Source organism: Pristiophorus japonicus, chromosome 14 (assembly GCF_044704955.1).
Source record: "Pristiophorus japonicus isolate sPriJap1 chromosome 14, sPriJap1.hap1, whole genome shotgun sequence".
Classification (NCBI taxonomy): Eukaryota; Metazoa; Chordata; class Chondrichthyes; family Pristiophoridae; genus Pristiophorus; species Pristiophorus japonicus.
In genome coordinates, this window is record NC_091990.1 from 25,849,713 (window position 1) to 25,871,941 (window position 22,229).

At 43.7% G+C, this 22,229-nt stretch overlaps 1 protein-coding gene across 1 annotated transcript in view; it reads left to right on the forward strand.

The window, feature by feature from the left end:
* LOC139279576 (cation channel sperm-associated protein 4-like) overlaps positions 1-22,229 on the forward strand; it is a 134,494-nt gene that overhangs the window by 105,568 nt on the left and 6,697 nt on the right. Inside the window, exons 10-11 of the mRNA XM_070898699.1 lie at positions 1,998-2,131; positions 19,285-19,465. Coding sequence (XP_070754800.1) covers positions 1,998-2,131; positions 19,285-19,465 — 315 coding nt within the window. The remainder of the gene's footprint in view (positions 1-1,997; positions 2,132-19,284; positions 19,466-22,229) is intronic.

A 22,229-nucleotide genomic window follows, 5' to 3' on the forward strand; every position in this document is an offset into this window, starting at 1 on the left:
GGCGCAAAAACTTCCTTGTGTAATGCCTGATTTTGCGCCCCCGATCATGAAACCTCATCTTTTGCCGAATTGTGCAGAAGAGAGCGCAAACGTTTTCCAGGTTGTACCAGGACCTAGCGGTCGCCATTATCGCCCCAAAATCTCAAAAGCCAAAAATCCAGCCCAAGATATGTAAGTGAACAGAACAATGGCAGATGAAACTTAATGCAGACAAGTGTAAGTGCTCCACATATACTGAGTACATAGATGATGTGTGTACTTGATGTTGAAGTAGCTAATGATGAAGTTAAAGGAGATCAAGACATCTTAGTAGATTTAGTGCTAAAAATGTCTAACCAATGAAGATCAGCAATCATCAATAAGATGATGAACGACAAGGCCAAAGCAGTAGAATATAAGACAGAGGAGTTAATATTCAAACTGTACAGTGTTCTAAGTCAGACTGCACCTTGTATACTACATCCATTTCTGGTCACCAAGAAACAAGAGGCATTCAAGTGTCAGTGCAGAAGAGTCACAAGGCTGATCATCCATGCCAGGAGGTTAGGTTATGAAGTTTTCTTATAGAGGTGCATAAGATTGTTAAGGATACAGAAAAAGATAACATACAATACAGGGTATTACTTTAAATTAACCCGCAAGTCAAAAGCAAGTGGACAGAGATTCAATCTAGCGAAGAGTACCTTTAGGATAGATATCAAAAAATTCTTTTTTATGCAAATAGTGATCAGCTTGTGGAATACATGAGCAGATAGAGTAGTGGAGCCAAAATCTTTGGACTCATTTAAGTAACAAACAGATACTACAATGGGGCGAAGGCAATTGGCTCTTCCTGGGTGGATGAATTAAGATGGGTTGAATGGCCTTCCTCAGCATAATTATCTTGTGATTATGAACATAAACTACCAAAGCTTGTTCCCCTTTTTGCACTTGCACTAAAGGTACAAGAATCCATCTCTGCTACTGGACACCAGTATCTATAACACACACAAGTAAAAGGTGACCATTACCCACCCCTACTATATGGCTTGTGCATGTCACAGTGTTGACTCTGGAGATGATGCCTAAGAGCAGGACAGGCGCGCTTGCAATGGAAGAGCTGGGATTGAATTCTCTAGTGTATAAGATAATTGCAATAACAGGAGGATGAGAAGGCCAGTGATTTAACATGCCTTTTACCTTCACGGTTCCTGGGTCCTGTCCATTTCAGATGCTGCCTGCACTGAATGTGTTCCTTCAACAGTGTTAATGTTTTCCAAGTTAGACTACAATGTTATTCTGCTGGCATGTCAACAGCAAAATCCATTGCTAAAGTTACATATGTTGTATTATTTGGTATAACAGCAGGTTTTTTGGTCTCTCTATACTTAATCAATACGACTGTGGTCATTCCTCTTCTGAACTTTTGCTCTATTGTTCTTCCTAAGTCCAAATATTCTGCCCTACACATCCTCCTCCCTGAATCCTCACTGTGCTGAAATCAAAACTCAGTATCCATCCCTTACTCTTAACATATTCCTTCTCAAAACTGTAGAATTCCTCATCTCCCAAAGTCTTCCCTTCTGCAAATTGCAGGCTTTTAAAATCAAGACCTGATTTTAATATAGCCTTGAAATAACACTAGATATTAAAATTGGGAAGTACTTCTATCAAATTCCCCTCTCTGCTATTTTAATGGAGCCTCCATTAAATGACAGATACACGCCAGAAAGTTCAACTTCGGCGGGGTTGTAAAACAGGCACTATCAGATTGGCCGCCCATTATAAACCCCGTCCAATTATCTTTTCCATTAACATCATTGCGTAGCTGATCTGATAACACCTGTTTTACACCCCTGTCAGAGTTGCAAGTGTTTGTACAATAATAGATTGCAGTATAATTTTCAGGCTGTAGTCACTGCTTTTCACTTAACTCTTTTCAGCCTTGCTGCCGTGCTGTGGGCAGCTTCAAAATCATCTCATTCAAGCTGCAGTAAATGAGATCTTTGCTTTTACAGGTTTTCGCTGTGTTTGGGGTGATCATGTTTAGCACCAATGTTCCAGAATCGTTTGGGAGTTTGGAGAAAGCTATGTACTCGCTGTTTATCTGCATTACGCAAGATGGATGGGTGGAAATTTATGATGAATTTATGTAAGTTCCATTATCTGCCTGGCACATTCCCAGGCCTGTGTTTGCATGTTTCTTACAGTGTGCACATGGGTCAGTCTAAGAGCAAGTTAGTAGCCAAGTAGATAAAGCAAATCAAGGATAATATTGTAAGAATGCAATTAACAAAAAAGCATAAAATATTAGAAGTAACAGCACAGGAAAAGGCCATTTGACACATCATGTTTTTGCTAGCTATTTGCTAGAGCAATTCAAAACTAATCCCACTGTTCCACTTTCTTCCCAGAGCTCAGTATCTTCCTCTGCTTCAAATATGTATCCATTTTCCCTTAAAAGGTGTAATGGTCTCGACTTCAGCCACTCCCTGTAGCAAAGTATTCAATGCTCCAACAATCCTCTGTCAAAGAAATTATCCTAACTCTCTAGCATAGACTAGGTTTGAATATAGAAGATTTAAGGATGATCTAATTAAAGTGTTTAAGATGATTAAATGAGTTGATAGGGTAGATAGAGAGAAACTATTTCCTCTGGTGGGGGAAGCACATCTTCACACAAAGGATAGTGGAAATATAGAATTATGTCCCCCAAAAACCTGTTGACGCTGGGGGTCCATTGAAAATGTCAAAACTGAGATTGATAGATTTTTGTTAGGCAACTGTATTGAGTTTTAGAGAACTCAGTTCCAGGACATTGCTGCAGGAGTTCCTCAGGACAGTGTCCTAGGCCCAACCATCCTCAGCTGCTTCATCAGTTACCTTCTCTCCATCATAAGGTCAGAAGTGGGGATGTTCGCTGATGATTGCACAGTGTTCAGTTCCATTCGCAACTCCTCAGATAATGAAGCAATTCATGCCTGCATGCAGCAAGTCGGTACCAATATCCTCGCAGGGAGGTTTGCTAGTGCTGTTGGGGAGGGTTTCAACTAAGTTGGCAGTGGATGGACTCCAGGATGTAGCATTGGAAAGGAGAAACAAATGGCACAAAAGATTGGGAGAGACAGATAGCACTAAAGCAAGAAATAGTAAGGTGTTAGGTGGGGTCAGACTAAGAGAGAACACAGGAATAATAAATGAGACAGGAATAATAAATGATCTCCTGGTAAAAGATCCTCTCGGAATGAGTGATCACAGTATGGTTGAATTTGTAATACAGATTGAGGGTGAGGAAGTAGTGTCTCAAACGAGCGTACTATGCTTAAACAAAGGGGACTACAGTGGGATGAGGGCAGAGTTGGCTAAAGTAGACTGGAAACACAGACTAAACGGTGGCACAATTGAGGAACAGTGGAGGACTTTTAAGGAGCTCTTAGTGCTCAACAAAAATATATTCCAGTGAAAAAGAAGGGCGGTAAGAGAAGGGATAACCAGCCGTGGATAAACAAGGAAATAAAGGAGAGTATCAAATTAAAAACCAATGCGTATAAGGTGGCCAAGGTTAGTGGGAAACTAGAAGATTGGGAAAATTTAAAACGACAGGAAAGAATGACTAAGAAAGCAATACAGAAAGGAAAGATAGATTACGAAAGTAAACTTGCGCAAAACATAAAAACAGATAGTAAAAGCTTTTACAGATATATAAAACGGAAAAGAGTGACTAAAGTAAATGTTGGTCCCTTAGAAGATGAGAAGGGGGATTTAATAATGGGAAATGTGGAAATGGCTGAGACCTTAAACAATTATTTTGCTTCGGTCTTCACAGTGGAAGACACAAAAACCGTGCCAAAAATTGCTGGTCACGGGAATGTGGGAAGGGAGGACCTTGAGATAATCACTATCACTAGGGGGGTAGTGCTGGACAGGCTAATGGGACTCGAGGTAGACAAGTCCCCTGGACCTGATGAAATGCATCCCAGAGTATTAAAAGAGATGGCGGAAGTTATAGTAGATGCATTCGTCATAATCTACCAAAATTCTCTGGACTCTGGGGAGGTACCAGCGGATTGGTAAGCAGCTAATATAACGTCTCTGTTTAAAAAAGGGGGCAGACAAAAGGCAGGTAACTATAGGCCGGTTCGTTTAACATCTGTAGTGGGGAAAATGCTTGAAGCTATCATTAAGGAAGAAATAGCGGGACATCTAGATAGGAATAGTGCAATCAAGCAGACGCAACATGGATTCAAGAAAGGGAAATCATGTTTAACTAATTTACTGGAATTCTTTGAGGATATAACAAGCATGGTGGACAGATGTGTACCGATGGATGTGGTGTATTTAGATTTCCAAAAGGCATTCGATAAGGTGCCACACAAAAGGTTACTGCAGAAGATAAAGGTATGCGGAGTCAGAGGAAATGTATTAGCATGGATAGAGAATTGGCTGGCTAACAGAAAGCAGAGAGTCGGGATAAATGGGTCCTTTTCGGGTTGGAAATCGGTGGTTAGTGGTGTGCCACAAGGATCGGTGCTAGAACCACAACTGTTTACAATATACATAGATGACGTGGAAGAGGGGACCGAGTGTAGTGTAACAAAATTTGCAGATGACACAAAGATTAGTGGGAAAGCGGGTTGGTAGAGGACACAGAGAGAGGCTGCAAAGAGATTTAGATAGGTTAAGCGAATGGGCTAAGGTTTGGCAGATGGAATACAATGTCGGAAAATGTGAGGTCATTCACCTTGGGAAAAAAAATAGTAAAAGGGGATATTATTTGAATGAGGAGAAATTACAACATGCAGCGGTGCAGCGGGATCTGGGGGTCCTTGTGCATGAATCCCAAAAAGTTATCTTGCAGGTGCAGCAGGTAATCAGGAAGGCGAATGGAATGTTGGCCTTCATTGCGAGAGGGATGGAGTATAAAAGCAGGGAGGTCCTGCTGCAACTGTACAGGGTATTGGTGAGGCCGCACCTGGAGTACTGCGTGCAGTTTTGGTCACCTTATTTAAGGAAGGATATACTAGCTTTGGAGGGGGTACAGAGACGATTCACTAGGCTGATTCCGGAGATGAGGGGGTTACCTTATGATGATAGATTGAGTAGACTGGGTCTTTACTCATTGGAGTTCAGAAGGATGAGGGGTGATCTTTTAAAATTTAAAATTTAAAATAATGAAGGGGATAGACAAGATAGATAGAGGCAGCGAGGTTGTTTCCACTGGTCGGGAAGACTAGAACTAGGGGGCACAGCCTCAAAAAAGGGGGAGCCAATTTAAAACCGAGTTGAGAAGGCATTGCTTCTCCCAGAGGGTTGTGAATCTGTGGAATTCTCGGCCCGAGGAAGCAGTTGAGGCTAGCTCAATGAATGTATTCAAATCACAGATAGATTTTTAATCAATAAGGGAATTAAGGGTTATGGGGAACGGGCGGGTAAGTGGAGCTGAGTCCACGACCAGATCAGCCATGATCTTGTTGAGTGGCGGAGCAGGATCGAGGGGCTAGATGGCCTACTCCTGTTCCTAATTCTTATGTTCTTATGTATGGTCTAAGATAGATTTACAGTGTATGTATGTACGAAGCATTGTAAATAAGGTTAGTGAGCTTCAGGCGCAAATAGCCACATGGGAATATGATGTCCCGGGAATAGCGGAGAACTGGTTCAAAAAAGGGCAGGATTGAGTATTAAATATTCCTGAATATCGATTGTTCAGGAAGGATAGGGAAGGAAAGATCGGAGGTAGTGTGGCAGTATTGGTTAAGGAAAATGTTACAGTGCTGGAGAAGAGCGGATGTCCTGGAGGGTTCAAGGACAAAATCTATTTGGTTAGAATTAAGAAATAATAGAGGTGCCATTACACTATCAGGTGTTACCTATAGACCACCATCTAGTGGAAAAGATATATGGAGGAGCAAACTTGCAGAGAAATTAGAGAGATGCAAGAACTGTAGAGCAGTGATAATGGGGGACATGAGCTATCCTAATATAGGCTGGGATAATAGTGTAAAGGGCAGAGAGGGGGGAGAATTTCTGAAGTATGTTCAGGAAAACTTTCTTGATCAGTATGTTTCCAGCCCAACGAGGAAGGAGGTATTGCTGGATTTGGTTCTGGGGAATGGTCAAGTGGAACAAGTGTCAATAGGTGAACATTTAGGGAACAGTGATCATAAGGTTTAGATTCGCTATGGAAAAGTACAGGGAGCAATCTAGAGTAAAAATACTTAATTGGATGAAGACAAATTTTAATGGGATGAGAACGAATCTGACCTGGGTAAATTGGAATCAAAGATTGACAGGCAAAACTGTAGTGGAACAATGGACTGCCTTTAAAGAGGAAATAGTGGCCTTGGTGAGGCCACACCTGGAGTATTGTGTACAGTTTTGGTCTCCTAACCTGAGGAAGGACATTCTTGCTATTGAGGGAGTGCAGCGAAGGTTCACCAGACTGATTCCCGGGATGGCGGGACTGACCTATCAAGAAAGGCTGGATCAACTGGGCTTGTATTCACTGGAGTTCAGAAGAATGAGAGGGGACCTCATAGAAACGTTTAAAATTCTGATGGGGTTAGACAGGTTAGATGCAGGAAGAATGTTCCCAATGTTGGGGAAGTCCAGAACCAGGGGACACAGTCTAAGGATAAGGGGTAAGCCATTTAGGACCGAGATGAGGAGGAATTTCTTCACCCAGAGAGTGGTGAACCTGTGGAATTCTCTACCACAGAAAGTTGTTGAGGCCAATTCACTAAATATATTCAAAAAGGAGTTAGATGAAGTCCTTACTACTAGGGGAATCAAGGGGTATGGTGAGAAAGCAGGAATGGGGTACTGAAGTTGCATGTTCAGCCATGAACTCATTGAATGGCGGTGCAGGCTAGAAGGGCCGAATGGCCTACTCCTGCACCTATTTTCTATGTTTCTATGTTTTCTAGTTCGGGAACAGTTGAGGTACGTTCCCACGAGAGGGAAAGATAGGGCAACTAAAGTCAGGGCTCCCTGGATGACGAAAGAGATTGAGAGTAAAAGAGATTGAGAGTAAGATGAAGCAGAAAAAGGCGAGTATGTCCAGTCAAGAATAAATCTGAGAATCAGGCTAAATATAGCAAGTTTCGAGGAGAAGTGAAAAAGAAAATAAGAGGGGCAAAGAGAGAGTATGAGAATAGATTGGCAGCTAACATAAAAGGGAATCCAAAAGTCTTCTATAGACATATAGGGCCCAAGTTTCCACATGATTTGCGCCTGATTTTTAGGAGCAACTGGTGGAGAACGGACTATCTTAGAAATCGCAATTCTCCACATTTTTTTTTCTGCAGTTCTAGTCAGGTAGAACAGTTCTACTTTAGAACAGAATTTTTTCTTCAAAAGGGGGCGTGTCCGGCCACTGACGCCTGATTTCAAAGTTTCCACAGTGAAAACGTACTCCAAACTAAAGTAGAATGGAGCAAGTGAAGATTTTTGTAGAACTGAAAAAACCTGTTCTACACATAAAAAAAATCAGGCGCAGGTTACAAATTCGGCGTCCAGAACGAGGGGGGGGTGGGGGGGAAGGGAAGTCATTAAATTCTACAATCAATTCTCATTTATACTTCTACAAATATTATACAAATAAATCCAACCTGAATAAACATTTATAAGCAAAGAAAAGATTAAATAAACCATCTTCCTACCTGTGTGAAAGTGCTTCAGCCATCGTTCGAAGGAAACCGCCGTTTGTTGCCGCGCAGGGGAGGGAGGGGAAGGAGACAGCGGCTTGTTGCCATGGAGGGGAGGGAGGGGAAGGAGACAGCAGCTTGTTGCTGCGCAGGGGAGGGAGGGGAAGGAGACAGCGGCTTGTTGCCGTGGAGGGGAGGGAGGGGAAGGAGACAGCGGCTTGTTGCCGTGGAGGGAGGGGAGGGAGGGGAAGGAGACAGCAGCTTGTTGCTGCGCAGGGGAGGGAGGGGAAGGAGACAGCGGCTTGTTGCCGTGGAGGGGAGGGAGGGGAAGGAGACAGCGGCTTGTTGCCGCAGAGGGGAGGGAGGGGAAGGAGACAGTGAGAAGGGAAGCCTCAGTGCTGATGTGCTGATGGCAATGTGCTTTTATTAAAAAAATGTTCAAAAATTAAACAGCTACAAAGAACTACAAAAATGGCCGAGTGCCAATGTTTTCTTCACACTGAGCATGCGCGAACGCTCCAACGCGCACGCGCAGCGTTGCCGGCAGGAAAAAAAACTAATTTAAATAGTACCCTCCCCCTCCCACTTACAAAATCGGCGCGAGTGTAGGCTCCGCCCCCCTGGGCGCCGCGCCAAACAGACAAGGAGCTGCAAAGCGCTCGAGAATAGCGCGTTTTCTTTCTGGCGCCGTTTTAGGCGTGAAAAACGGGCGCCCAGCTCAGAGGGGCGCCCGTTTTTTATCCTGTGGAAACTTGGGCCCATAAATAGTAAATGGGTAGTAAGAGGAGGGGTGGGGCTGATTTGGGACCAAAAAGGAGAGCTACACATGGAGGCAGAGGGTATGGCTGAGGTACAAAATGTGTACTTTGCATCTGTCTTCACCAAGTAAGAAGATGCTGCCATAGACATAGTAAAGGAGGGGATAGAGGAGATATTGAATGGGATAAAAATTGATAAAGGCGAGGTACTAGAAAGGCTGGCTGTACTTAAAGTAGATAAGTCACCAGGACCGGATGGGATACATACTAGGACGCTGAGGGAAGTGAAGGAAGAAATTGCAGAGGTACTGGCCATAACCTTCCAATCCTCCTTAGAAACAGGGGTGGTGCCAAAGGACAGGAGAATTGCAAATGTTACACCCTTGTTCAAAAAAGGGAGTAATGATAAACCCAGCAACTATAGGCCGGGCAGTTTAATATCGGTCGTGGGGAAGCTTTTAGAAACAATAATCAGAGACCAAATTAACAGTCACTTCAACAAGTATGGATTAATTAAGAAAAGCCAGCACGGATTTGTTGAAGGCAAATCGTGTTTAACCAACGTGATCAATTTTTTTGATGAGGTAACAATGGGGTTTGATGAGGTCAATGCAGTTGACGTAGTGTATATGGATTTCATAAAGGCGTTCGACAAAGTGCCACATAATAGGCTTGCCAGCAAAGTTGAAGCCCATGGAATAAAAGGGACAGTGGCAGCATGGATAAAAAACTGGCTAAGTTACAGGAAACAGAGAGTAGTGGTAAACGGTTGCTTTTCGGACTGGAAGAAGGTATACAGTGGTGTTCCCCAAAGGCCGATACTAGGACCACAGCTTTCCTTGATTATATATTAATGACTTGGATGTTGGTGTACAGGGCACAATTTCAAAATTTGCAGGTGACACTAAACTTTGAAGTATAGTGAACAGTGAGGAGAATAGTGATAGACTTCAAGATGCGATGACTATCTCCAACAAGAGAGAGTCTAACCACCTCCCCCTGACACTCTGGTAGAATGGGCGGACACGTGGCAGATGAAATTTAATGCAGAAAAGTGTGAAGTGATACATTTTGGTAGAAAGAATGAGGAGAGGAAATATAAACTAAAGGGTACAATCCTAAAGTGGGTGCATGAACAGAGAGACCTGGGGGGTATATGTGCACAAATCGTTGAAGGTGGCAGGGCAGATTGAGAAAGCAGTTTAAAAAGCTTACGGAATCCTGGGTTTCATGAATAGACGTATAGATACAAAAGCGTGGAAATTAACTGGAGTATTGTGTCCAATTCTGAACATCACACTTTAGGAAGGATGTGAAGGCCTTAGAGAGGATGCAGAAAAGATTTACGAGAATGATTCTAGGAATGTGGGACTTCAGTTACGTGGATAGACTGGAGAAGCTGGGGTTGTTCTCCTTAGAGCAGAGAAGATTGAGAGGAGATTTGATAGAGGTATTCAAAATCACGAGGGGTCTGGACAGAGTAGATAAAGAGAAACTGTTCCCATTAGCAGAAGGGTCGAGAACCAGAGGACAGAGTTAAGGTGATTGCCAAAAGAATCAAAGGCGACATAAGAAAAATCTTTTTGACGCAATGAATGGTGAGAATCTGGAATGCAGTGACTGAAGGGTTGGTGGAGGCAGACTCAATCACTGCTTTCAAAAGGGAGTTGGATAAGTACCTGAAAGAAAAAAAATTGCAAGGCTATAGGGAAAGGGCGGGGGAGTGGGACTAGCTGAAGCACTCTTGCAGAGAGCCAGCACATGCTCGATGGGCCGAATGGCCGCCTTCCGTGCTGTAACCATTCTGTGATTCTATGACTGGGACAACATTCAGGCTTCAGCTGATAAGTAGAAAGTAACATTTGCACAACACAAATCCAGGCAATGACTAACCACCTCCCCTTGACACTCAATGGTATTATCATGGTCGAATCCCCCACATCAACATCATTGGGGTCACCATTGACCAGAAACTTAACTAGACCAGCCACATAAATGCTGTGGCTACAAGAACTGGTCAGAGACTGGGTATTCTGCGACAAGTGACTCACCTCCTGACTCCCCAAAGTCTTTCAACAACAACAGAAACTTGTATTTATATAGCGTCTTTAACATAGTAAAAAGTCCCAAGGTACTTCACAGGAATATTATAAAACAAGAATTTGCCTCCAAGCCACATAGGGAGAAATTAGGGTAGATGACCAAAAGTTTGGTCAAAGAGGTAGGTTTTAAGGAGCACCTTAAAGGAGGAAACAGAGGTAGAGGAAGGGAGGTTTAGGGAGGGAATTCCAGAGCTTAGGGCCTCGGCAACAGAAGGCACGGCCACCAATGTTTGAGGGCAGAATTAGAGGAGCGCAGATATCTTGAGAGGGGTTGTGGGGCTGGAGGAGATCAGAGATTGAGAGGGGCGAGGCCATGGAAGGATTTAAAAGCAAGATAAAAATGTTGAAATCGTTGCTTAGCCGGGAGCCAATGTAGGTCAGCGAGCACAGGGGTGATAGGTGAACAGGAGTTAGGACCCAGGCAGACGAATTTTAGATGACCTCAAGTCAGGTAGAATGTAGGAGGCCAGCCAAGTCAAGTTGGAATAGTCAAGTCCAGACGTACCAAAGGCATGGATGAGCTTGAGGCAGGGGTGGAGATGGGCAATGTTACGGAGGTGGAAATAGCTGGTCTTAGTTTCGCCGCAGATATGTGGTCAGAAGCTCATTTCAGGATCCAATATGACACCAAGGTTGCGAACAGTGTGGTTCAGACAGGTGTTAGGGAGAGGGGTGGAGTCAGTGGCTGGGGAACGGAGTTTGTGGCGGGGACCGAAAACACATCTACAATGCACAAGTCAAGAGTGTGATGGAATACTCTCCACTTGCCTGGATGAGTGCAGCTCCAACAACACTCGAGGAGCTCAATACCATCCAGAACAAAGCAGCCAGCTAAGTTGGCTCCCCATCCACCACCTTAAACATTCCCTCCCTCCATCACCAGCTCACCGTGGCTGCAGTGTGTACCATCCACAAGATGCACTGCAGCAACTTGCCGAGGCTTCTTCAACAACACCTCCCAAACCCACGACCTTTGCCACAACACAATAGCAAAATACAACGGATGCTGGAATCTAAAATACAAACAGAAAATGCTGGGAATAATCAGCAGGTCAGGCAGCATCTGTGGAGAGAGAAACGGAGTTTATGTTTCAGATCTGTGACCCTTCGTCAGAACTGGAAAAAGTTAGATATAACAGATTTAAACCAGGTGAGAAAGAACAAAAGGGATGGTCTTTGATAGGGGTGGAATGCAGGCGTGGTTAAATACTGCAAATGGGAATGGCAGAATCATCATCAGCTGTTGTCTGAAAAAATAGGCGCAGAGGTCATGGTCTGAAATTGTTGAACTCGATGTTGAGTCCAAAAAGGCTGTAAAGTACCTGATTGAAAGATGAGATGCTGTTCCTCGAGCTTACGTTGAGCTTCATTGGAACAGTGCAAGAGGCCACGGATCGAGTGGGAGTAAATCGCTGTTTTCACCTGGAAGGAGTGTTTGGGGCCCTGGACAGTGAGAAGGGAGGAGGAAAAAGGGAAGGTGAAACAGCAATTTACTTGTACTTCTTGCAATTTAGTACATTGTATTCACTGTATACTGTATCCCCAGTGTCCTGGCCAATATTTATCCCTCAATCAACATAACAAAAAAAATCCCGATTATCTGATCATTATCACATTGCTGTTTGTAGTAGTTTACTGTGTACAAGTTGGCTGCCGCATTTCCCACATTACAGCAGTGACTACACTCCAAAAGTACTTCATTGGCTGTAAAGCACTTTTTGATGTCCAATGGCCACGAAAGGCGCTATATAATGGTCTCCTCTACATTGGGAGTCCAAACGCAGATTGGGGGACCGTTTTGCGGAATACCTCCGTTCAGTCCGTAAAGGTTATCCCAAGCTTCTGGTCGCCTGTCACTTTAATTCTCCACTCCACTCCCTTGCAAATCCATTGACATCATGCTCTGCCAATTAAAATACTTGCCGCGAGCGCAGGCAACACTGCTGACCTACTGAAAATGGCGGCCGCTGTGGGACTTGCTGAAAGTGGGCAGAAGTGAGGCACCCACCATTGTTTCATCAAAACAGGTCTTAACGACTAGCACTAATACCTCCAATTTCTAGGCAAATGTATCTAGTATTGAATCATAGAATCATACAGCACAGAAGGAGGCCATTCGGCTCATTGTGCTTGTGCCGGCTCTTTGAAAGAGCTATCCAATTAGAAAGAAAGAAAGACTTGCTTTTATATAGCACCTTTCATGATCATTGGATGTCGAAAAGTGCTTTACAGCCAATGAAGTACTTTTGGAGTATAGTCACTGTTGTAATGTTCGAAACGCGGCAGCCAACTTGCACACAGTAAACTACCACAAACAGCAATGTGATAATGACCAGATAATCGGGGTTTTTTTTGTTATGTTGATTGAGGGATAAATATTGACCAGGACACTGGGAATAACTCTCCTCTTCTTCGAAATAGTGCCATGAGATCTTTTCTATCCACCTGAGAGAGCAAGTGGGGCCTCGGTTTAACGCCTCATCCGAAAGACGGGCTCCCCTATTCTTTCCCCATAGTTGTATAGTTTTTACGTTTTCAAATATATAACCAATTCCCTTTTGAAAGTTACTATTGAATCTGTTTCCAGCACCTTTTCAGACAGTACATTATAGATCATAACAACTCACTGTGAGAAAATTCTCATCTCCCCTCTTGTCCTTTTGCCAATTACTTTAAATCTGTGTCCTCTGGTTACTGATCCCCCTGCCACAGGAAACAGTTTCTCCTATTTATTCTATCCAAACCCCTCATATTTTTGAATACCTTTATTAAATCTCACTTTAAACTTCCCTCCTCTAGCTTCTCTAGTTGCATCACATAACTAATGTCCCTCATCCTTGCTACCATTTTAGTAAATGCCCTCTGCAATCACTCCAAGGCCTTCACATCCTTCCTAAAGTGTGGTGCTCAGAATTTAACACAATACTCTCTTAAGTTCTAACCAGTCATTTATAAAGGTTTAGCATAACTTCCTTGCTTTTGTGCTCTATGCCTCTCTTTATAAAGCCAAGGATCCCAAATGCTTTTTAAACAACCTTATTAACTTGTCCTGTCACCTTCAAAGATTTGTGGATGTGAACCCCCAAGATGCTTTAAAATTGTACGATTTAGTTTATTGCCTCTCATTCTTCCTTCCAAAATGCATCACCTCACACCGCTTTATTAAATTTTATCTGCCAAATGTCTGCCTATTTCACCACTCTATGGGCTAGAACCTCCACTTTTGTTTGGGCGATATTTCCGGCATGGGCGGTAAAAAATGGCTTTCAGATCGCCGGCTTCTCGCCCATTCTCAAAGCACCCAGTCTCCATTTTTTGAAAATGGGCGTTACCGCGAGCGATCTGACATGGGCGTTAGCGTTAAACTTTTTTGATGTTCTGCCATAAAGTATCGCCGTCCTAGCAACGGCATGGCAACGCTCGATTCCTGCGATTCCGGAGGTCAAGGGTCATCATGACATGCGCAGAAGAGGAGACAGAGAGAGAGGGAGCTCAGAGGCACTGAAAGCATGTGTGGCTGTGGTGTGTGTTTGTCTGGCTGGTGTGGGAGGAACAACGGAGATTCACTAGTCGCAAAAATCCTACTAAGCACCAAGAACATAGTTGGCACCGAGTTTTTGTCCAACAAATAAGATATAAAATGGAAGGGATGGACGCGGCCTTGCAGCTGGTACCCCAAGGTGCCGCACCCCCATTGCCAACCACACATGAAAGCCAGCAGCAACATCTTGCTTTTGGCTCAGAGCATGTTCCCACCTCGGGACCACCCTCTCCCGTATCAGTCCAAGCAGCGTTTCAGCTGTCATTCCCCTTCCCCCGCCCCCCCCCCCCCCCCCCCAGCAATGAAGCATCGCCGGAGGAGCTCCTCAGCCAGGCGCCTTGGAGTCAGGAGGGGAAGTGGGGTGGGGGGAAGGGTTGGTTTGTACAGAAATACTGATGATTTCAGACTAAAGTTCGGTGCAAATGTTTTTTATTTAACAAAACCTTGTAGTGCATTATCTGCACTGTTACACGCTGGTGATCCCTTAACATCAAAGGGTATAATTACACTTAAACATTAACTGTCACTAAGGTGTTGCTCACCATTGATGTATGACCTGCACACCCAGCAGTGTGTCAGCCTTGTAAATAACACCAGTGTTCTTTCAGGCAAAGCGATCATTGATGAGCTCCTGATGTAAGGCTCTTGCAGCTATCATGCCACCACGGGCCCTTTCATGCAGTCTACAGTGGGGCAGGAGCATGGCTTCAGCGTCAACCTGATTGTCTGGGCCTATGTCAGCATCTGCCTCCTCGTCGTCCTCTTCCTCTCTCTGGTGAGGTGGACTGTCAGACTCATCAGGCAATTCTTGTCCCCTCCTGATAGCCAGGTTGTGCAGCATGGAGCACACCACCACGAATTGAGCTACCTGCTCAGGGTGGTATTGGAGCTTGCCTCCTGAGTGGTCCAGGCATCTAAAGTGCTGCTTTAGCACTCCAATAGTTTTCACCATGATATTACGCGTTGCTCTGTGACTCTCGTTGTATCGTCTTTCGGCTTCGGTGTGGGTGTCATGCAGTGGGGTCATCAGCCAGGTGGCAAGCATCTAGCCTTGACCTTGTGGCTGATTGTTAAACAAGTCTAAACTATTCGTAGACGACCTGATTCTGGCTCAGGGTTTCATACGTAGCAGAGCAGCTATCTCGTTGCGATCTATTGAAAGTCAGCCCTCGAGCCAAACTTTTGCCCTTCTGCTCCACGGGAGGTTTCTGTCCTCCCTGAGCTCACGCAGGATGTGAGCACCATGGATGCTGCTGGAAAATTGAGCATTCACTACCAGTATAATTTGCTGGTGGTCAACAATCAGTTGGACATTCAGGGAGTGGAATCCCTTGCGGTTCCTGAAATCCTCTGCATCCTGAAAAGGTGCCCTCATCGCGATGTGCATACAATCTATTGCTCCCTGCACCTTGAGGAAGTTTGCAATTCTGGAGAATCCTAGAGCCCTCTCACTGTGCTTCCCTGGTCATAGTCCCTCCTGCTTGCGTACAGGGCTTCAGTGACCTGTCTAATGCAGCGATGTGCAGCATGCTGAGAAAGTCCGCAAACATCTCCAGCTGTGGCCTGAAAAGAACCCGAGGCATAGAACGACGGGCAGTGCAGTATTGATGGTGCTGGCAAGCTGAAGATCTCCCCTTATGAGCTGGCATACCTCAGTGATAACCTCTTTGTGGAAGCACAGTCTCTGAAGGCAGGTGCTGTCAGGCAAGTCGAGGTAAGAATGCTTCTCCTTGTACTTGCGGGGGTGTGTAACATCTGGTCCTCCTCATCAGTCTGTCACATCTTACATTGGGCACATAATGCAGTGGAGCGTACCTACGGCGATCTCGAGTCTGCTGCATGTAATTGGTCACCAAGAGAGGGTGAGGAAGGACAGGCCCCATTGCAGTAGCTCTCTGTTTTCCACCGATTCAATTCCAATCAGTCATAGTATGGTCAAGAGATGTTTACATCAACGCCAACAACCTGCAGAGTACATCGGAACTCCAGCGACGTTGAAGCACAGCAGTCTTTTAAAGGACACAACATGTGATCTAGAACATGGCGTCCATAATGCTGTGATTAGTTCCGGTTAGTTCCACTTTTTCTGGGCGGCTTTTTGGGCAAGCGATATTGTGGGCGATATGTGTGCGAGGTGTGAAATTGACTCTGGGCGATCTCATGGTCGTTAGGTTCGGTAAATATGCTCTTTACGACAAAAAAAAGTGGGCGGGCGAGGCGGTATTATTGAATCTTGGCGTTAAATCAGTGCGGAAAGTAACGCTGGGCGATATTATGGCCGTTGATTTCACCTATTCTGCTGATTCCGGCCAAAAAAAGTGGGCGAGCGGTAATATTTTTTCCGGGCGTTAAGCACATGGAGAAAGTAACGCTCGGCGATAAGTTCCCATCAGTTTCCATTTTGTGCCAAAATGGGGGTTATACGTCATTTCAGTGGTAAAATGGGCATTAAGTTGGCGTTAAGCATGCAAATAAAGTAGAGGTTCTAGCCCCAAGTCCTTCTGAAATCTGCGACTATCCACCTCACTAGTTACTACCAACTCTATACTCCTTTGTAAATCATTCACTGACCAGTGGCAGTAAGCTTTCACAAAGCCTTTCATAATTTTGAAAACTTCTGTTAGATTCTCCCTTAATCTTCTATGTTCTATTCAATACAGCCCCGTGTTTTTCACATCTCTTCCCCCTAGTATCATCCAGTGAATCTACATTGCAACATTTGCTTGACTCTAATGTCCTTTTTAAAATGGTGTGCCCAAAACTGCACATAATGATGCCAGAAATGAGAGAATATACCTATCAGGAAAGGATGAACAGGCTATGTCTCTTTTTGCTTGAAAAGAGAAGGCTGAGGGGTGACCTAATTGAGTATTTAAAATTATGAAAGGTTTTGATAGAGTAGATACAGTGAGAGTGTTTCCACTTGTGGGGAAGAGCATAACTAGAGGTCATCAATATAAGATAGTCACCAAGAAATCAAATGGGGAATTCAGAAGAAACTTCTTTGTCCAGGGAGTGGTGAGAATGTGGAACTTGCTACCACAGTGAGTGGTTGGGACGAATAGCACAGATGCATTTAAGGGGAGGCTACAAAAGCATATGAGGGAGAAGGGAATAGAGGTTTATGCTGATAGAGATAGATGAGGAAAGACGGGAGAAGGCTCGAGTGGAGCATAAACGCCGGCATGGACTTGTTGGGCCGAATGGCCTGTTTCTGTGCTGTATATCCAATGTAATCCTCTTACTGAAGCCTAACCAGATTGCCAATCACCTCCGTGCTTTGTATTCAGTGCCCAAATATGAAAAACCCAGAATCCCAATTGTTCTTATTATGTTTTTCTCCACCAGCAATCCTGCTTTTAAAAATCTGAGCTCTTGCATCTCTCTCTTCCTCCAATCCATTAAGAATGTTACCATTTAGGGTATATTTCCATTCTTCCAAAATGTACCAGGTCACAATTATCTACATTAAACTGCATTTGCCACATACCTGGCCTCTCCCCTGATCAGCCTACAGTCTCATCACAGTTCTTCATCACAGTTTTCCATGCTTCCTAAATTGGCACCAGGAACAAGTTTTCTCCCTGATCTCCATGCCCAAATCATTAATGTATATGAGGACCTTAGAGGGTCCCAACACGGACACCACTAGCTACATCTTGCTAATTCACGATATATATCCAGTTACTCCTACTATCTGCTTTTTCTCCAGCAACAAATGCTTTTTCCATGTCAGCACTTTCTATTTAATATGATTGGCCATAACCTTCACAACAAGGCTCTTATGGGCACTTAGGAACAGACAAAAATGACGGACTAGAAAAGAATAGTTGATCCATCGAAAATACTTGTCCCATATCGTGACGGTGTACCTGAACATCATGGTCCCCAACATTGCCCGCTCATGTAATCTCCTGCGAAAGAAAATCCCTAAGTCAATTCTGCAGAAAAAATCCGGGAAGCTCTTCCCTGACCCTCCCCGGGCAATGATCGAAACAAGTCCCCGGAGACCACAGTGCCTGTGAGGGACATCACCCAATACCCCTCATGCCTTTTGTACACAGTCAAGAACTTTGTCAACATCTTTTGAAAATCTAAATATATACTACCCACTGCATTGTCCTTTTCTATATGTTTACTAATTTACTTGATTAAATTTGTCATGTATGACTTCCTTTACAAATCCTTGTTGACTGACCCTGATTAGCCCATATCTTTCCAAGTATTCACTAATGTTACCTATTATTATAGTCTCTAGTGGTTTCCTTACTACTAATCTGAGGCTAACTGATCTATAGTAATTTAGCTTGTCCCTTTCTGCTTTTTGAGCAGGCTAAAACATTCGCTAGTCCTTTCATCATATAACTTCCTCAAAATTTGGGCAAGTAGACTCTCCAGACCTGGTGATAGCTTTAAGTCTGTTTTCAACTCAGCAAACCCTTAAGTTGATCATAGGATCAATAATGTAGGCCCCATAGTTGTAATAGAGTTCTTTCATTTGCACTACAATTGCTGAGATAGCTCCACCTCCTTATAACATTCACTTTCTCTCAAGATGGGAGGAACAGCACTGAATCCAACTCTGGCAACATCCCACAGCCAGACAAACCCAACCACAAATGCCGAGGGTGAAGGTTAGACTGGTTGTAAATGATATTATGAGAATCACTGGCATAGGTGATAGCTCAAGGGATCCCAGACTCAGAAGACCAAGAGCTAGTTTTGAAATTTGGTTCTTGCTGGATAACTTCTTTCAAAGTCCATGGAGTACTATATCTATTTTTCCTCATTCATTGTCCTGCACATACCATTATAGAGATACACAGATGTGCATTCACACATAAACAGTACTATAATGCACACAAATGGTGCCAGATCGCAAAAGTAGTTTACAGTTTCTGTGTATGGTGCATCATAACTTTTACCCTGCAATGTGCTGAAAGGATAGAATTCGGATCGTCCTTTAAAATTGGCATACCAGCTGATTTTTCTAGTGTGGGAGTCTGCCATTTCTCTTCGTGGTGCTGTTTAGTGGAGGAGATGTCCCAAATAAACAGGATAGTTAAATATGATATGCTCCAGCATCTCCTGTTACGCAGCTTAACTTATAGTTTTTAGGAGCTGCTGTAGGGTCTGCCCAGACCTCAGTCTATGTGATAGAATCAACAGATTCTGGCCACAGTTGGTTCTAGGAATAAAATGATTTCCACTAGTCATACATTACAGTGCTGACATTCACAAAACTATCTTCTTTCCAGGAAAAAGGACGGATTTATAATGTATTGGGGCGCACTGTACCTCTTCACCTTCATCATAGGAGCATCTTTTATTTTTGCAAACATCATGGTTGCCGCAGTGACTTCAAACCTGGAGCAAGCAATGACAGAGCAAGAGGAAAAGAGGCATAGACTGAGCGGTGGGTCGCATCTGCTGACTGAGGTATGATGTGAGCCAAGAAGCGAAATGCTTACTGACATAGAATGCCCCTTTAGAGCTGTACCCTCCAGCCTAGGCTTAGAGGATGACAGTCTCTCTGTCTGTAAGGGTCCTGAGTGAGTTTAGGCAGTCTAACCCCATTTTTGAATGGACATGAGCATAAAACTGTCCCTCATTTTGCACTAGATTGACAATCTCGTTCAAAATGGCCACAGGATAGCTAGTGTGGGAAATGGAAAAATGTCCGACTTCACAATATGGGGCAATAACTGAGGCAAATTATTGGGAGGGATTAGATGAGCTTTATTTAGTTTGCTGTTCTTCATCTTGGGAGCTTGATGCTGATACTAGGTGTATTGCATTCCCCAGTGCTTAACATACCTCACTTTGATGAGCTGGTTTGGTGATGCATTATATTGATGTACTAAGGCCTAAACCCACAGCACAGTAGGAAAGTATTACCCATGAATCTCATCTTGACCCTACCATTGGGAGGGAAGAGGCTGTTGATGGAGGTAATTGTCCAGAATTTGCGGTCAGCGGCGAAGCAATGGCACTCACCGTTAATCTCGAAGAAAGCTGCCCACAAAGATTTAACGATCTCTGGCGTGAAGTTCAGCTCTCCGAACCTTAGTTTGAATCTGGCGCCAAATCAAGCGAATCTCCAGCATCCAGCAACAGTGATATCATTAAGCAGGCACATTGAAGAATTCTCACAAACAGCAAATCAGGAAGTAAAATGCACAGATTCTAGTTTACTTTTTATAAATATTACAGAGAGCGAAATAAAGATTGAGACATACACATAGAATTAAAATAGAAGCTTAAATATCATAAACAGATTTTAAATTTATATATATATTTTAAAAGGCACATAATTCTTAATGCGATTAATGGAAAAATTTGGCATTCCAGAAATATAAAATTAGCTTTTCAAGGCCAAAACGGTTGTTCAGTAGTCAATACAGCATTAAAAATACAATTACACCTCTTTCCAGAAGTCTTAATTTTTTCGGAGTGGTTAACAGCGATATTCTAGCGTAATAGGGGAAATTTTCGTCCTTCAGTGCGATTTGAATTGATTGCCAGCTCTGAGGTGCTCCACAGCACAACCCGTGGCGGAGCAGGGAATAACTTACTGCAACTTCTGGATTTCTGCATTTATCTGCACATGCACTAAATCCTGAAGTTGCTGTCAGTTTCAGAGGGGTAATGTCAGCGAACGTTGACAGTTTCGCCGTCATTACCGCTGCGAAATCTAAGCCATTGTGTTCTGCATAAAGGGAAGGTTGTGTCAATAGTTGTTCTTGTACACCTCCAGGCTGAAACCTTGCATGCAGCATCTGCAGAAGCCGGACAGCGCCATCTGACTTCTCACTGAGCAAACAGTGCATGGTTCAAAATAAGTTTCACTTAAAATTAGGCTAGACATGATTTAAAAATAATCACAACTCATCAGCATCTTGTTAACACGACGCTTGTAACAAGCATCAGAGCTCATACTGTCTGAATCTTTCTGGCTGTACTTGTTGTTATGTGATCCCCTCACACATGTGCTGATATGGGCAACAGGAGCCTCAGTGCCAAATCAGAAATTTGTCCTGTTTGATGTCATAGGAATCTTTCAAGTATTTATATTTTGTTAAGGTTTTGATATGACCACTTCGAATTGATTACAGCAGACTTTGTTTCTCTATGTTGGAAGAGAAACTACATTCACATGCTTGGCTGAAGTTTAAGGACTGTTTATGTTACCACAATGCAGTGAGAGCTGACTGACTGGTCCCAATGATACAACCAAGGGCTCTGAAAGGTCAGGTGTTAGAATCTGCAGGAATTAACAGGTGATATCGGTGACCTTTGACATTCTCTCAGCCTAGAATGTTGCCTGTTGGGAACCTGTTTACAGAGACAGTGATAATTGCTGAACCACCAATGGATTTGAGTTTTCTGTTAGCAGATATTTCAGCCAGTCACGTGCCATTGTATCTTTTGATTCTTGATTGAGCATGGAACTGTCAATCAGATAAATATATTCTGCAGCCTTTGGCCAGTTTAGCAGTTCTCTTCCTGAGCTCAATTCCTTGTCAGTGTTCTGGGTTGGTAACACTGGTCCAGGCACAGTATCATTTGGAGGGTCAGTGAAATATTGCTTTTTTTACTGTTTTACACCAGGAATTATGAGTTTTATGTTGTAAATTTAATGAAACGGCCATTTTTCTACTGTTTAATTTGTCTTTTAATAATCTTCATTCATAAATTATAGCCTAAGCCACGCGGTCTGAAAGCAATTCATCTTCTGTTACCCAAAGACTAAGAAGACATGAGACAGCTGGTGACAATTGCAGTGAGCAAATTACAATTTCACCCCTGGGCACCGTTGCATTACCAGATACTGTGGTAGAAATTCAGCGCTGTCCGAAAGGGATCGCACCTATCGCTGTTGAAGTTTTTTTTCCGCCACATTGGATGAGGTGGCCACTTTGGTGAAATTCACCTCTTTGTTATTTTTTTCTCGGCGGACCGGAAGTCGGTCATAATGGGGGTGGTAGAATGGCGGTGAGCACTCTAGAGGGGCGGAGGTAGGATGGAATCTCCACTGCTGTCAGTCATCGGCATGGTGCTGATGACATCATGACACGTGTGCATCATCACGTCTCTCCCCTTCACTTAAAGGGGATAGCTATTGCGAGCTCTGCAATCATTTTAGTTTGGTCCACTGGGCCACCAGGGAGGGTTTCGGCTGGGCCAACGGCCTGCCACCCAA